Genomic DNA, 15,619 nt, shown 5'->3' on the forward strand with positions numbered 1-15,619 from the left:
GACACTCACTTCGCTCCTAAGCAAGCAAGATTAAGAGTAGACAGAATTAAGCAGTATAATCCAAGCTCCCCTCACCAGCCAGGAATGTCATCCGCGCAAAACAATTGTTAAGTATGAACGGAACGATAGAATGAATGCTGTCCACTTGCGCGGCGGAGCAACCTGGCCGGAGTGTGTGGGTGACTAAGCCGCCTGGACCAACCCTGCGATCCGCCTCCAGATTTGCTACCTTCTCTCCTTCAAGACGCCAAAATAATAAACAAAAGTGTCTGAAAAGATGGCGCAAAACGACCCTTTTTATCTCCGCTACTAGTAAGCCCGATGTGTTGTTGAGGCCCAGGTTTCCTCAGCTGCTGACTGCCTCGCAGCTCCGGTCACTCTGGGCGGTTCGGGCATGAGTTTCTAGGTTGGTTATCTTCATTCGCGACTAGAGACTATTGCTAACGGGTTCCAATAGAATTCGACTTCCGCACCCTAGGCGATGGTCGCAGCGCCGCCGTTCGATACGCGAACAACTCCAACTACCGCAATGATTCCCTGATCCGCAAAGAGAGTGAGTGGAGGAACAAACATGGTCGAGAGCGCGGTCGTGCTAACGGGACGGACAGTGTGTGTGAGCGCAGCGATGATACAGGAGATCAAGCGTATCATCAAAGACAGCGAAATCCTGAAGTATGCATCCCGCGGTGCCCCTCAGTCCTCTGTCACGCGCTAATCCGTCGCCACCAACAGGGAAGATGATTCGAAATGGCCGCAGAAGAACAAGGATGGTCGACAAGAATTGGAGATCCGATTGGGCAACGAACACATTTCATTCGAGGTATATCGCCCCGACAGGTTTCAGTTTCAGCTCGTTGGATGGCTTCTAACAACTTGCTAGACCGCGAAAATTGGGTCGTTAGTAGATGTGACGGAATCGGCAGATCCGGAAGGACTGCGTGTGTTCTACTACCTCGTCCAGGATCTCAAGGCTCTCATTTTCTCCCTCATCTCCCTTCACTTCAAGGTAAGAATCAATACATGGTTCTGTTTGGGTATGAGGAGCATTCTAACTAATCTTCCCCTTGCAGATCAAGCCTATCTAAATCGAACGATATCCTGAATGCGGGTCTGGATCTACGAAGGAGCATGGGGCGTTTTGTATTGAAGTGAACGAATACCAGAAACAGCAACGGCACAATCTCTTTGAATGCCAGTTTCATCTTTTATGCGCAGAATTATTTCAAGCCATCATTATTCGTGCGAACAATGTCTACTGTTACCATATGATTTCATACTTGTAGCGCACAGCCACCTGCCAGCGTTTACAAGTTCCAGCTTATTGGGCCATATCTCAAGATAAGGCTGACGCTGTGGTACCCTATGGTGCGCCTTGTTGCCTGGAAATGGCTTATTGGTTATATATTTTCCCCGCATCCTTTTACGAAGGAACTGTTTCTATCACGCCAGCCTTAATGAAGGGGACAATTATCTGACCAGAAGACGAACGGTAATTCAAGGCTTCTGGGCTGTATATGATCACTTTGAGGTATAAACTGACTAAAAAAGAAATATCGTTTCGGAAAATACCTAAATCGGAAAGGCAATGTCCTCTGCAAATTCTCCCCTCGGTGTCCCGATTCCCAACCATATGTCCGCTCTGCCTCGTCCCCAACAACCAGTCCACCGCGGCACCGTTAACGATATTCAAGCTCTTGATGTCATTCGAAACTTTAGACAAGAGCTCGAATTATATGTAAGTGAGATTGAAAAAGGCCCTGGACCTTGCATCAGCACCATCTGATCTGGTCATCATCCTACAGCGACCAGCATCCAATCGTATCTATAACGTCTCCTTTGAGAGATTTGTTCAAGACTGCCCGACGTTAAATTTTGTCGATGAGTTGATCTGGTTTGCGACAAACGGGGCACGAAATATCCATACTGTAACTGTTCTTGAAGCCACGATGCCAGTTGCAAGCGCAATGCAGCTCAACGCATGTTGAATTCTGTCTAAAATCAGTCTGAGAGTATGTTCCCAGAGTTCTACTTTATCTGACATTTCCTGTACTGTTACTCAACCGTGTCCTCGCCCTCACAGATAAGCATTTGACGATGTGATCATTCAGCCACCTCCCGGTATTTCTGGGGATATCGCTCATCACCAGCCACATAGGCAAACTGATGCTTCCACTCCCTCCAGCGCTCCATACTCCACATTTGGCGTAACCCTGACATGCTTTCCACCTTTTTACATTTCTGGTAGACATAGTGACATTCATCTGACCACATAATCCACTGGGCAGCTCCAAGCATAAAGTTGCCAATCTTATTCGGTCCATCAATTGGACGCTTCTGCAAATCTGGGTATTCATCACTGGACGGCAGTATGTCATCTAGAGAACTCAGAAAACCACAGTCAACCAAGCCTGAACAGGTTAGGCGCGCCATAGCAGAATTGTAGTTGCGCTAGCGATAGGGAGGGTAGCAGGCTAGAGAGGTTAAATATCAGACATAATTATCTTGAGAGAGTTTGGCTAGAGTGTACATACATGTTATCTCATAATCAAATAACTCAGCGACTGCTTCCCAATTTCCTTCAAGTGGTCATAATAGCACAGTGGGATAAGGTTCATTGGGGTCTTCAGAAGGACAACCTGTATAAACCTCATGCTGTGGAAGTGCTCGCAGTGCCTCAAGAAATTCAACAATCTGATTTTGTCCAGAGTGGTAGGGGGGAAATGCGGAACATAATGTTACAGAACCCAACGTATCAGCCTCACGTGATGGTATGGGGTCAAGACAGAATCATTGGATATCAGTTCATGAGAGAATGGCGCAGGAAGGACTAGGATAGTCGCACGGAAAACTGGGATCGGGATGATAATCAGCGACCATATCACGTGACTGTATACCGTCCTGACTACTTGGAAAAGTATACCGCTGAGTATATGAAGTACGACGCGCTGATTGGCTATACTCTGGATATACCTCTTGAAGGTAGAAGGATAGTATATGGAGGAAAGATATATAAGGACGCTCATTCATGTACTTAGCTTAGCTCTTCGCGATCAATTCTAGTTAATCAAGCATTGGTTACCTTCTAGTTTCTGACTCGTCCGCACTTAACCAACAACCCAGTATACGTACTCGGTTGGCCTTGTTTCTCTATTCGTTACCTTTACCGTTTCTACTTGTTGATTATCTTACGGAGCCTGGAGGGGGCGATATACCCATCAACACATACGACATACCGAACCGGACCCGGAGGGGCATTGAGCATACAATTACTTGGGAGACACTTAGGGTAAGTGTCCAGTCTCGAAATACAACTAACTAGAACCCTAGGTACGATACGAGAGAAGCCAGGTTGTGACACATAATCGGGCAATTGATAGGAATATCGTGTGGATAGCTAGCCTAGGATTTGGCACGAGGTCGTACATGTTAACCCCTTGGGCTCTTTCTTCTGGTGTGAGGGCCTGCAGATCTGGCCGTTTCATCACCTCCTTCTGCCTTCGATTGGTTACTTCAGTGATAGTGGTGTCAAAATCAATGGCCGCCTGGCTTGGGCTCATATCCCTGTTGACCAGGGCCTCTAGTCTCTTCTTTATTGGTAGATCTTCTTCATCGTCGTATTCAGGATACAATTTCAAGGGCAGCGGCTTGTGCTCAAAGTCGTCTGAGTATTCAGGGTTCACATTGAGGGTTGACATGTTGAACTTAAGAAGTAACCTCTAGTCTGTCTGTTCCCAAGGAATGTGTGAATGGCTCTATTTCTTTGAAATATTGTTGAGCGGAACTGATGGACAGATCACAGAAGATTAGAAGTATTGATATTAGCTCTCAAGGTCAGGGGGAGGTGGGGTTAGGATGAGATCATTCTTGGTCCCTGTCAATGCTGGCTCCCACCGGGCCGCAGTCATGCTTAACTAAACAAGGCTGTACGTGACGGACGATCCTCCACCCCTATTCCTGCTAACTAAGTGTCGGAACCAAGGGTGTAGTGGACATATGGCTAATGGAATCGCAAAAGAGGTCTGAATTACTGTATTGCTCCTATCCGGCAATTTATGAGGGCAAGCTGACTAATACAAAACAATCGGAAATTTAGATAGTCCACCTCCAAGCTATGGATTCCGACATCAACCAATCAACACACTAATATCACATGCTCACATTCCTTGGCGGTAGGTCTTCTTTAGCATCCATCTAATGATCATAATGATCATCTCTCATCTCACTACATTCTATTCCCTGCAAGCTTCTTTCTCAACTGACGTAAAATAATCCTGGATGGAAAACTGACACATATCACTTGCCTCTGTGTAAGAAGGCCATTAGCAACCTCTCCTCTTACAGTGTTGTTTGGTCAGGCAGGTGTATTTCTTGTTCTTAATTTAGGCAAGTGCACTTCTTTTTCACATCAGGCAGGTGCACTTCTAGTCCTTATCTTCCAATGGCCGCCGCCATCACCAGCTGGGTGCTCAACCCAATTCAATCTTTGACAATGTCTCGACCGCGTACTCGTGAGTTATGGTGCGCTTTATCCGATGGTCTTCAGAAGTCATTTCCTGTGGAATGTGTTGCAGACCAAGATAATATCAACACTCTCAAAAAGAAGATCTGGGAAGAAATCAGGGAAAAAATCAAGGATACCATACCTCACTACAGTGATCTCAAGCTCTACAGCCCTGTGGTGCAACTCAATCATGAAGAGAAGTTCAGGATTGATGATGGTGAATTTCTACGTCCACGCCGAATGATCACGACCAACCCACTCTTCCCCGAAAGCAAGGATCCAGATGTGGATATTGTTGTTGTTGTGAGCGGAGATACAACTACACGGAAACGGAAGCATTCTGAATCACAAAGTGGTGAGAGTATTGTCACAACCTGGCTTCTCTCGTATCGTACCTAGGATTCTAGTTAGTTGTATTCCGAGACTGGACACTTACCCTAAGTGTCTCCCAAGTAATCATGTGCTCAATGCCCCTCCGGGTCCGGTTCGGTGTGTCGTATGCGTTGATGGGTATATCGCCCCCTCCAGGCTCCGTAAGATAATCAACAAATAGAAACGGTAAAAGTAACGAATAGAGAAACAAGGCCAACCGAGTACGTATACTGGGTTGTTGGTTAAGTGCGGACGAGTCAGAAACTAGAAGGTAACCAATGCTGATTGACTTGTATTGATCGCGAAGAACTAAGTTAAGTACATGAATGAGCGTCCTTATATATCCTTCCATCCTGTGAGTGGTAGTAGGGTTGGTAGTGTCAATGGTAGTGCTGAACTACCTTCCTGACTACCCGCATTACTACCAAGTAGTCACGTGATTCCTTCACGTGATCCTGTGTCACATATAACTGCACTGTGCCATCATAATCCCTGTTTTCCATATCCAATGATTCTGCCTTATCTTCCCGTATTGTCACGTGAGACTAATACGATAAGGTCTGTAACAAGTATCTCATTTTCAATGATCTTTTCATGCCTGAGTTAACAATTATACATTACAGCAAATATACCTCAGATACAGTCCATCACAGAGAATAAGTTGATATGCCCTCGAGAGCGTACAGTGTCCAAACTTGCAGCCATTTTGGATGATGTGAACATAGTCCATGTGCGCGGAACTCCAGCCAGTGGCAAAACATGTCTCTCAGAACTTTTGAGAGACTACTATCGCAAAGAGGGAAGAATGGTTTTCTTAATCAAGAAATGGGAAGAGCTTGATTCCGGGGACCCTTGGGACAGTTTTATTGAGCTTGTCAAAAAAAGGAATAAGGAACTACAAGGTGTCCCGACCACTGGTTTCACCGTGACTTCATCACAATCAGAACAGGACCTCTCTTGGGTTTTGACATCAGACACTGTGATTCTCGTGGATGAGGCACAGGTGACCTACAATGATGCTGCACTCTGGAACACAATCATCAAAGAAAGACAAAGTCTTACCTGTTTATATAATTTTCGACTGTGTCTTTTCTGCTCTTATGGCAGCCCGAGAACAGGCCCAGATCAAACATTCTTCACCCCAGTCACCCTTTTTGACGAACAACGTATCTCATTAACACCACAGAACCAGTCATGCTCACCACCTATTGGTCTATTCTATGACAAAGAAGAGTTCAAGGATGTTCTTTCACGATTACTTACATACAAATATTCAGAAAGGTTCACTTTTGATGAAAGTGCCGAGGACTACATATTTGCATTATCAAACGGCCATCCAGGAGCAGTGGAATCCATAGTCAATGTACTTTTCCAGGTACATGCAAAGGATTTCTTATTTTTTTTTAACCTCCCCATATTGGGACATGTTGAGAAGTTTTATCTGAGGAGCAAAGAAGCTAACAGTTTTAGAACTATCGCCATGACATTAAGTATGAGACCATTAGAACCTTGACAGAAGACCATGTCATCTGGTTCCTGGAGGACACCGCCACAGTCTTTGACAAGCTTAGTAGAGAGTCAGTCAATCGCTCTTTCCCTCATATAAAGAGGTGCACAAGCAAGATTTTGAAAATATTGAACACAATTACAGAGGAAGGGAGTATTCCATTTGATATCAATGATGCAGACATCAAGTTCTGTTATCAGAATGGTTGGATTCACAGGGTAGCTCTGGATGGTGACAATATTGCAGTTCTGCCATCGCGCTTACATGAAAAGTAATTCTTCTCACAAGCCCCTATTGTTCTTCTGTTCTGACCATCTTAGATACATTGAATATTCAATTGGCACAATGTCACAGCCCCTGCCTGCCAGATTCAACTCACTAACAAAATTATGCAAAGAAATCCTCAGCAAATTCTCCATCATGAACTTAAGGCACTCAGCTGAGGGCTGTCACAACCTGGCTTCTCTCGTATCGTACCTAGGGTTCTAGTTAGTTGTATTTCGAGACTGGACACTTACCTTAAGTGCCTCCCAAGTAATCGTATGCTCAATGCCCCTCCGGGTCCGGTTCAATAAGTTGTATGCGTTGATGGGTATGTCGCCCCCTCCAGGCTCCGTAAGATAATCAACAAGTAGAAACGATAAAGGTAATGAATAGAGAAACAAGGCCAACCGAGTACGTATACTGGGTTGTTGGTTAAGTGCGGACGAGTCAGAAACTAGAAGGTAACCAATGCTGAATGACTTGTATTGATCGCGAAGAACTAAGCTAAGTACATGAATGAGTGTCCTTATATATGTTTCCTCCTTCATAGCCATCATGTCCCTTTGCTATGCTGGGTATGATTGTCATCATATCTGATCATACCTGTTGCTATGTTCGGATCTGATGAAGGATCACGTGACATACCCGCTGGTTCGGCCAATTCGATCCCTGTTCCTCCTACATTTCCTTCATCAACTATTATCCAATAGTTTCTGCCTCGACTCTCCATATCATCACGTGAGATTAATACGTTGAGGTCTGTAACAAGGGCAAAAAGATGTCAACTGCATCACAACCCAGACCCGTGGAAGCACAATATCAAGCTGAGTTCTACAGGGGATTTGTCCATACAGCAGGGCAAGGTGTACCGATATCCACTGAATGGTCAAGAACCAGGGATGGTCGAGTGGATTTCTATATTCCAGAAAAGAAATGGGCGGTCGAATTGCTGAGAAATCATATCCAAGTCAATGAACATATCTCTCGATTCAAGGAGGGTGGAAAATATCATCCCTGGCTGAAGGAGAAAATGGTCAAGGATTGGATCATAATTGACTGTGCAACTTCTTTGCCAACAAATGGTATGTTTTGACTAAGTGTCCAATTCAGTGGCTCTGATTTCATTCCACTAACAACTTGATAGAGTTCACTGAGCCTAGGCTGTGGCATGCTGTGTTTATCAATGATTATTCTGTACTGCAGCTGTATAACCATCAGCAAAGTCTTATGATGTCTGTGCATCTAAAGAATTGACAAGAAGCAGGGATGATATGGCTATTATACTGTTTACTTGCCTCTGTCTTTTTTCTGTGGTATCTTTGCTAGCTGTAGCCAACTTCTCGACGAGCAAGCAATCAGATGGATTCACCTGGTTTCCTTTGCCTTGCCCCCATGGCTTCTCCTTTTCTTTCCTCTCCAGGGCCGATGTTCTTGTCTTATGGCTACCTAGCTTAGATTAAGAATACTATCTCGTTTTATCTACTAGACCGAGCTCGTGATGAAAAAGGCAATACTCTTAGAGTCGGAAGCGAGTTGATGAATGGGAAGGTAGACTTATTGGCTTGTATCTGGATTCTGGTCAAGACTTGTCGCAATAATGTTTTTTGCAAGATCTGAGAGGGAATGGATTAGTGATACAGTACTTATAACTCGACACAAGTAGAAAAGAAAAGAATAATGAGTGATCACAGACTTACAATGAATAGTAAGTATATGAATAGTATGAGACCACAGACAAAGCACGGTTGCATGGAAGGAATATGATGCTACGTTTGGCTGATGGGCAAGAACACTTTTACAATGTCAGTAGGGATCATTTACTGTTGTCATCCTAAGCAGTAAGCCTTTGTGACAATTGGTTCTATCTTGCTTGCTCCTGGGATTTCTTCAGACTCCTAGGAGTGCTGGACTGGATCCTAAGACAGCCAATCCTGCTCTTGAGAGCTAGAAGCACGCTCCCCAGACATAGGGTAGTCTCTAGAGCGAATTGAATCTTCATGGGAGCTTAGTTTACCCCACTATCTCTGGGGAGAAGCTGGCATGGTAAGAAGTGGAGCAGAAGGAATGATTGCCTCGATTTCCTGTTCCATTGGTGGTGCTATTCGCTTTGTTGAGGGGGGTCGAAGGGGTGGTGGCCAAAAGTGCTATGAAGAAAAATGGACTCAGATGAAACTCTAGCGTGGTGCGTTTTATTGAGGCTATCTTAGTCAGGCTACTCACCCTCTGCTCAGTCTCCTACTCATTGATCAGCTCAGGCTGCTCAGGGCGTGCTCAGGTCCGCGCAGTGAGCAAAAAGTGGCGAGGGGTGAGCGCTAAAACGGAAAGGGAATGCCTTCGAGCTGTCTAGAAAAACAAGTACGTATGCAGTATGCACTTTGCGGCACTCGGACATGTTTCTATAATTGATTGGCGGGCTTGGTCGGCGGAGAATGATAATAACGGCGTGGCAAAGTCGATAACGATGTCGATGTGTATCGAGAATCTTTCGTCCTGTACTTTTGCCATCGGTCCAGTTGCTCTGCCCGCAGCTGGGGCGTGGATCACACCATCTCTTTGTCCTGGTTGGCGGGATGAGGCCAGCATCTGCCCAGTTTTCGACTCGAAGGGCTACATCGCAAGGACATCGGATTGCAATCATTGACGTTGGCCGTACTAGCCATTTGTTTGTAAAGATATGTAGAGCTAGAGGGTATGCAACAGCGAGAACACCACGTTCCAGATCGCGCGGGGAGGCGGAGTATGGTCTGAGAGAGGACAAACGCAATATCAATCCCAAATCGTGGGCTTTTTATGCCAGCTGGCTATGGAAATTATAGCACGATTACACAGAGCACTACATAGTAAAATAGTAATTCAAGGTGCATTTACATAGAGACGGAGCTCCGGGAAGGACGCTGAACGTACACATATGTGCGGACCAGATACGAGACGAGATATTCAGTACATATACCCAGCCGGGCAATTGCGGCACCAATCTATAGCTAACAAGTCTGTTGATCTTCGGATACCGCTGGATCGCCAGTATTCATTGGCTTAAGCGGATATGCGTCTGGTATGCGCCCGGGGACGCGTGGCGCCGCTTCGTGACAGTGCAAGAAAGCCAGCAGTAAGTGTTGGTTTGGGTTATAATGTGTGCCTAAATCCCTCTTCTCATTCTCCTCGTGTTTCCCACTCATACTACCGTCCCCGCCTTATTCTTGGTCTTGTAAATAATTCTTGACCATGGCATCTAAGCAGATGTACCTCTATTTTTTGTTAATGCTTGTCAGATTATAGTGCTGACCGTTGGTCTTTCAGTGACGTTGATGTTCTGGTTATCGGCGCTGGTCCGACTGGACTGGGGGCTGCCAAGCGTCTGCAGCAGTTGGTATGTCAGATCCTAGGTTTATATCTGACCGTGCTGACCAAACCATTTCCCATCTTCTAGAACAGTGCCTCGTGGTTGATCATCGATTCAAACGAAAAGCCCGGTGGTCTAGCCTCGACCGACGTTACCCCGGAGGGCTTTCTCTTCGACGTAGGAGGCCATGTCATCTTTTCCCACTACAAGTATTTCGACGATTGCCTCGAGGAAGCCCTCCCCCGAGACGAGGACTGGTATGAACACCAGCGTGTTTCCTACGTCCGCTACCAAGGTCGCTGGGTTCCCTACCCCTTCCAGAACAACATTTCGGTACTTGATAAGGAGGATCAGGTCAAATCTATCAGCAGTCTGATTGATGCAGCCCTGGATGCTCGCGCTCGTGTTGTTACAGATAAACCTGCGAACTTTGATGAGTGGAACCGTCGCAATGTTGGGGAACATTTGAATGAGATTTTTATGCGGCCATACAACTTCAAGGTCTGGGCGGTTCCTCCCAGCAAGATGAATGCCACTTGGGTTGGAGAGCGTGTTGCTGCGCCTAATCTCAAGACATTGACCAACAATGTTATTCTCAACAAAGTTGCGGGCAACTGGGGCCCTAATGCCACTTTCAAATTCCCAGCCCGAGATGGCACTGGTGGCATTTGGACGGCGGTTGCCAACACCATTGCCAAGGATAAAACTCGCTTTGGAGACCATGGCAAGGTGATAAACGTTGATGCCGACGCCAAGAATGTCTACCTTGCAGATGGTTAGTTGATGCTATTGTCTGACTTTATCAGTCAAGCTAACAGGAACGTTTCAGGAACCGTTGTCCACTATGGCTCGCTCATCTCTACAATGGCCGTAGACTACCTGGCCGAAGCTTTAGGTGATACTCAGTTGCAACAGCTATGCAAGCCACTGTTCTACTCCTCCACTAATGTTATCGGAATCGGCGTTCGTGGTACACGCCCCGAGCGTATTGGAGACAAGTGCTGGGTACGTTCCTCTCAATCACATTATCATAAAAGACAATTCTGACCAATGCACAGCTCTACTTCCCCGAGGACAATGCCCCTTTCTATCGAGCAACCATCTTCTCCAACTATTCCCCTTACAACCAGCCCGACGAGTCAGTAAAGCTGCCAACGCTGCAGCTTGCTAACGGCGAGAAGCCTGCCTCCACTGACGAATCTGGCCCCTATTGGTCCATCATGCTGGAGGTCTCCGAATCCTCATACAAGCCCGTCAACCAGGACACTTTGCTGGCCGACAGTATCCAGGGTCTCGTCAACACAGAGCTACTCCGGCCCGAAGATGAAATTGTCAGCACCTATGTTCGTCGTTTTGACCATGGCTATCCCACTCCCAGCTTAGAGCGTAATGGCGCTCTAACTGAGATCCTTCCTTATCTCCAGAGCAAGAATATTCTTTCCCGCGGCCGCTTTGGCTCATGGAAGTACGAAGTCGGGAACCAGGACCATAGGTTAGTATCTTCACATATGTTCTTGCGGAGATTGTTCAATTGCTAATCTACAATAGTTTTATGCTGGGTGTTGAAGCCGTCGATCACGTCGTCTCTGGTGCTGTTGAATTGACTTTGAATTACCCTGACTTTGTTAACACTCGTCGCAACACCGAGCGCCGACTGAAGGGCATGACCACCGTCATCCGATAAGAAAGGATGGGGGTTTTAAGAGATGTTTGTAATTACCATCGCTAGGGAAATGCTCCAGAGCAATTAGAATAGAGCACTGACGTCGTATAACCATTGTTTAACCTCAAATCGAGTATTCATGCCTGCCCTGACACAAGCGCGGCTGCTATTGTAATAAACAAAAAAGGCACGTCCACCACATGCATCGATGTACGGCAATCACTCTCTCAAACATCAAAAAGCCTATTTGACACACGGTGGGCATTTTGAAATTACAGGAATTAAGCATTGTGTTTGTGCTTTATTCAGACACATGTGAACACATGTGACATGTGTGAGTCCATCTTGCAGAGTATGGACCAGGAGGACAGATGCCGATAATTAATTCACTTATTGACCAGAATGAATAAAGCCCACGCGGCTACCCAAAGCCCGATTCACTGCGGCTTTCGCTCTACCTTCTCAAAACAGCTGGCTCACTTTCTCACTTTCCTTTCGGCATACTCGACAGTTCAACATCGGCAGAGTATTACAAGACTCAAAGCTATACATCCTCGTTCCAGGGCCAAATCACTCAGGCATAATGAAAGCGGATGTACCTATATGAATCTTCCTAAGCTTCCCTCCACAGGAACGACATTCGTGTACTCAAAGATGGGCTGACTGTCGGAGACGTTTTTCGACTCATTGAGAGCAAGGGGTGGCATGAGTATATACTATCGCTTACTGGAATCGGATGCTGATTCTGGGTGTAAGTCTCTATTAAGCACAGGCTGCTTATTCGGCACTCACCAACACCATTCTTGACGATATGAGGCTCACAGGCTTGATCAGTTCAGCAGATGTAGGCCTGGCGCAGAATGATTTGCGGTACAATTACTTGAAAGAACAGGAACGCGAGTACGATAAAATTGTCCCTAAGACATTTACTTAGTTATTAGAAAGGGTTTACACACGGGTTTTTGGACGCATTGTTTGGCTCCATGTCAATACAATCTAAGTTCTCAACACGTTTAGTAAGCCAAAGGGGATCAGTAACTATTCTGTACACTGGATAACAGTCAGCAACAAATACAGGACCCTGTTTTTGCTGTTTTGAAACTCACAAGTGGATATAATGGTAAGACCACGGACTTTTTCAAGAAGTTCCATACATTCTTTCTCTTCATCCGTGAGTCCCATCATTCTTGTAATAACTTGAAGGAGGATTGTTGAAAAGGTGTCATCATCGGTATCGGTAGAACATGCTGCAGCTGTAGCCTCGTAGAATCGCGGGAAAAAGCCTGAATTGCCCAATCCAGTATACACATTGAGCCGTCTGGCATAAGCTTGATGTTCCGGTGGCGGAGGTCAAGGTGGCAGAGCACAAGTGGATATGGACGCAGGTCTGTTGTTTTGTTGATGTACCTGAGGCGCTTGTTGAGCCAGTAATTCAAATCCTCGACAGACCTGATGATGCTCTCTGTCATACTAACTCCAAATAAGTACTCTCGAAGCCTTCCACCGCCGATTGGTGGTCCGGGTATACCATCTCTTGCTGTGACCCTTCCCAAGTCGGAGACAATGCTTGCCAGACGTTCAGTGATGTCGACGGCGCTACTTATATTGAGCTCATCTGAAGTCTATCCGGGATAAACTCCATGAATAGATAGCCTTTTCACCCAGAAGGAACCCGGTCGGTCTTGGACTTGAAAGTACCGGTAGACTTGTGGGACACGGACAACACGACAATTGAGATGCTGATACACGTACTTCTGAGTGGCGGGCTCATCTGACAGAACGCCATGCTCGTATTTGACCACAATTCTTTCTGATTCGAAGGACCTTATTTCCATAGTCATGCCACCGACTATTGCATTGCGTGCTTCGGCCTGCTGGCATAGGTAGATCAGCCAGCTTTCGGGAGAATATACACAAGCCACTTCCTGGGTAGAAGATAAGTGAGCAATCCTGTGGTGATAGCATAACTAAGCCAATCCATAGCGTAAGCAAAGAAGCAGTACCAGGGGGAATGATGGTAAGGCTGAGGTTTAGAGGAATTGTTTGCTTATATCGACCATTGGTTAACTAGTTAACTAACTAGTTAAGTTAGTTAGTTAGTTAACTAGTTAGTTATGCCGAGAGCTGAGTCAGCTATGTAGGACACAAATTATCCCACGTCTTCCCCCCGCATGACCCGCGCTATATCCCTTTCGGTGGTTAGTCCAGTCCATCCCATCCTCTTGATCCATTTCTATTGCTCTTTGTCAATTTCTTCTTAATTCCTACTCTCCTCTGCATCTCTGTCATCCCCCCTCTCAGCTCCGATGTCCTCTCTCTTGAAGTAGAGTAGCCTCCAATGCCAACCCCGAGTGACAACACACCACAGCTGTCTACCACTTCGCTCGTCGACGATATCTCTTCCCATACCACTTGCCCGCCGGAAGTCGAACGATTGCCTGCGAGGAGCGATTCCCCCGATCCCTCGGCTGGTGCTGAGCGCGATGCCATCGTTAATAATGCTCCGTCCCCCGCCCGCACGACAGCGCACCCCATGTTGATGCGGTCAGAAGATGCCGCTACCGCAGATCCTATGAGAGTTGATTCGGGCGCAGGAACTTCTAGCTCTTCCGCGATGAAGACAGCTACTAAGTCTGAGGAGGAACCGGCGGTTGGGAGATTGAGTCCGGCTGGAGAACCGTCATGCTCGTCACAGCAGCCTTCGTCTGTGGCTAATTCGCCGTCTGTTGCTTCACTTCTTAGCTATGAATTCTCCAATGTGCGGGTATGTACACGATCGGCAGGTATATTATTATGCATCTGGTTTACTGACTGCAAAGCTTCTCCCCAATTACACATCCTCGTTTCTACGCCCCGGGAGTAAATTCACTGGAACTCAACAGTCAGATCGCCAGGTGTACAATGTTGACGTCGAGATTAAGCATGTCGACATGGCTGAATCATATCTTTGTGGTTACCTCCGGATTCAAGGTCTGTACTTCGTCAATTCTGTTTGGGAATTTGTCTGACAAGTCTGCATCCAGGCCTCACGGAGGACCACCCAACCTTGACGACATTCTTCGAAGGAGAAATCATCGGTACCAAACACACGTTCAAAACCCGGCATGAAGCATGGGGTGCGACCGAGAAAACGGACATGAACCACTGGGCACGATTTCCAGCATGGCGGCCGTTAGCCAGACAAGCAAAGAAACCCGATTTCACCTACCGGAATTTTGCACAGCGCGAGCATATTTTCATGCGGTGGAAGGAATACTTCCTCGTCCCTGACCATCGCGTGCGAACTATATCAGGCGCTAGTTTTGAAGGCTTCTATTATATCTGTTTCAACCAGATTGAAGGGACAGTGACCGGGATCTATTTTCACGCCAAGAGTGAGAAGTACGTCTGCATCCTGCCGACGTCGAGTGTTCTTTCACTAACGCCCTTTCAGATACCAGCAGCTTGAGCTCAAGCACGTCGATGACCGTGGCTGTACTCCCGCTCTCGAATTCCGTTGATTCTTTGGCCTCCCGGTTTTCTCTTCAACGGCAATGACACCCCGTTGACGACCTCCACCCTAATCCACCTGTATATCTTACCCAGTCTCCATCATGACAATTGAATGGGACATCTCACCATGCCCCAAGTTGTGTCCGACATTTAACTCTTCTAATCTTCAATATTCTCACCACTTCCATTCCATGTCCATCCTCCCTCATTCCCTCTTCGACAGTGGGGACTAGCTTCTTATTATCTTCTCTTTCCTTTTGATGTTTGTACACCTTTCAACTCATTTGTTTTCTTTCTATCATGCCTTTATGTCTCATGACCTTGGTTTCTTGACTTGGCGTCTCGATTGGACAAACGGTTCGGTTTCTATTCGGTTCATATCTTTCTCGTCTAATTTCACGCTGGAAATCTTTTTCTTTACGCGCGTTCTTCGGTTGCAATGGTTTATCTTATGTCTTCATTATTTTTGTCCTTCGAGGT

At 46.3% G+C, this 15,619-nt stretch overlaps 7 protein-coding genes across 7 annotated transcripts; 6 read left to right on the top strand and 1 right to left on the bottom strand.

Moving 5' to 3' along the window:
- Positions 1-277: 277 nt before the first annotated feature.
- On the top strand, positions 278-1,085 carry ACHE_30154S (mago nashi family protein; the record flags this gene model as incomplete). The annotated part of the gene is made up of 7 exons (XM_043276740.1): positions 278-312; positions 369-406; positions 458-553; positions 609-672; positions 733-820; positions 881-1,006; positions 1,071-1,085. 7 exons carry the CDS (start codon positions 278-280, stop codon positions 1,083-1,085), a joined length of 462 nt encoding a protein of 153 aa, XP_043134689.1.
- A 2,238-nt stretch (positions 1,086-3,323) lies between these two features.
- ACHE_30155A (uncharacterized protein) lies at positions 3,324-3,695 on the bottom strand (the record flags this gene model as incomplete). The annotated part of the gene is made up of 1 exon (XM_043276741.1): positions 3,324-3,695. The coding sequence occupies one exon, from the start codon at positions 3,693-3,695 to the stop codon at positions 3,324-3,326; it is 372 nt and encodes a 123-aa protein (XP_043134690.1).
- Positions 3,696-4,438: 743 nt separating this feature from the next.
- ACHE_30156S (crinkler effector domain-containing protein) lies at positions 4,439-4,900 on the top strand (the record flags this gene model as incomplete). Its single annotated transcript, XM_043276744.1, has 1 exon — positions 4,439-4,900. The coding sequence occupies one exon, from the start codon at positions 4,439-4,441 to the stop codon at positions 4,898-4,900; it is 462 nt and encodes a 153-aa protein (XP_043134691.1).
- A 778-nt stretch (positions 4,901-5,678) lies between these two features.
- On the top strand, positions 5,679-6,869 carry ACHE_30157S (uncharacterized protein; the record flags this gene model as incomplete). The annotated part of the gene is made up of 3 exons (XM_043276745.1): positions 5,679-6,248; positions 6,344-6,651; positions 6,701-6,869. The coding sequence occupies 3 exons, from the start codon at positions 5,679-5,681 to the stop codon at positions 6,867-6,869; spliced, it is 1,047 nt and encodes a 348-aa protein (XP_043134692.1).
- Positions 6,870-7,422: 553 nt separating this feature from the next.
- On the top strand, positions 7,423-7,898 carry ACHE_30158S (uncharacterized protein; the record flags this gene model as incomplete). Its single annotated transcript, XM_043276746.1, has 2 exons — positions 7,423-7,726; positions 7,789-7,898. The coding sequence occupies 2 exons, from the start codon at positions 7,423-7,425 to the stop codon at positions 7,896-7,898; spliced, it is 414 nt and encodes a 137-aa protein (XP_043134693.1).
- A 1,968-nt stretch (positions 7,899-9,866) lies between these two features.
- On the top strand, positions 9,867-11,668 carry ACHE_30159S (protoporphyrinogen/coproporphyrinogen oxidase; the record flags this gene model as incomplete). The annotated part of the gene is made up of 6 exons (XM_043276747.1): positions 9,867-9,883; positions 9,942-10,011; positions 10,072-10,759; positions 10,814-10,989; positions 11,043-11,476; positions 11,533-11,668. 6 exons carry the CDS (start codon positions 9,867-9,869, stop codon positions 11,666-11,668), a joined length of 1,521 nt encoding a protein of 506 aa, XP_043134694.1.
- A 2,317-nt stretch (positions 11,669-13,985) lies between these two features.
- ACHE_30160S (GID4/VID24 family protein) lies at positions 13,986-15,147 on the top strand (the record flags this gene model as incomplete). Its single annotated transcript, XM_043276748.1, has 4 exons — positions 13,986-14,411; positions 14,467-14,617; positions 14,671-15,028; positions 15,081-15,147. The coding sequence occupies 4 exons, from the start codon at positions 13,986-13,988 to the stop codon at positions 15,145-15,147; spliced, it is 1,002 nt and encodes a 333-aa protein (XP_043134695.1).
- Between the last annotated feature and the right edge of the window lie 472 nt (positions 15,148-15,619).

The sequence above is a fragment of the Aspergillus chevalieri genome, chromosome 3, assembly GCF_016861735.1.
Source record: "Aspergillus chevalieri M1 DNA, chromosome 3, nearly complete sequence".
NCBI lineage: Eukaryota > Fungi > Ascomycota > Eurotiomycetes > Eurotiales > Aspergillaceae > Aspergillus > Aspergillus chevalieri.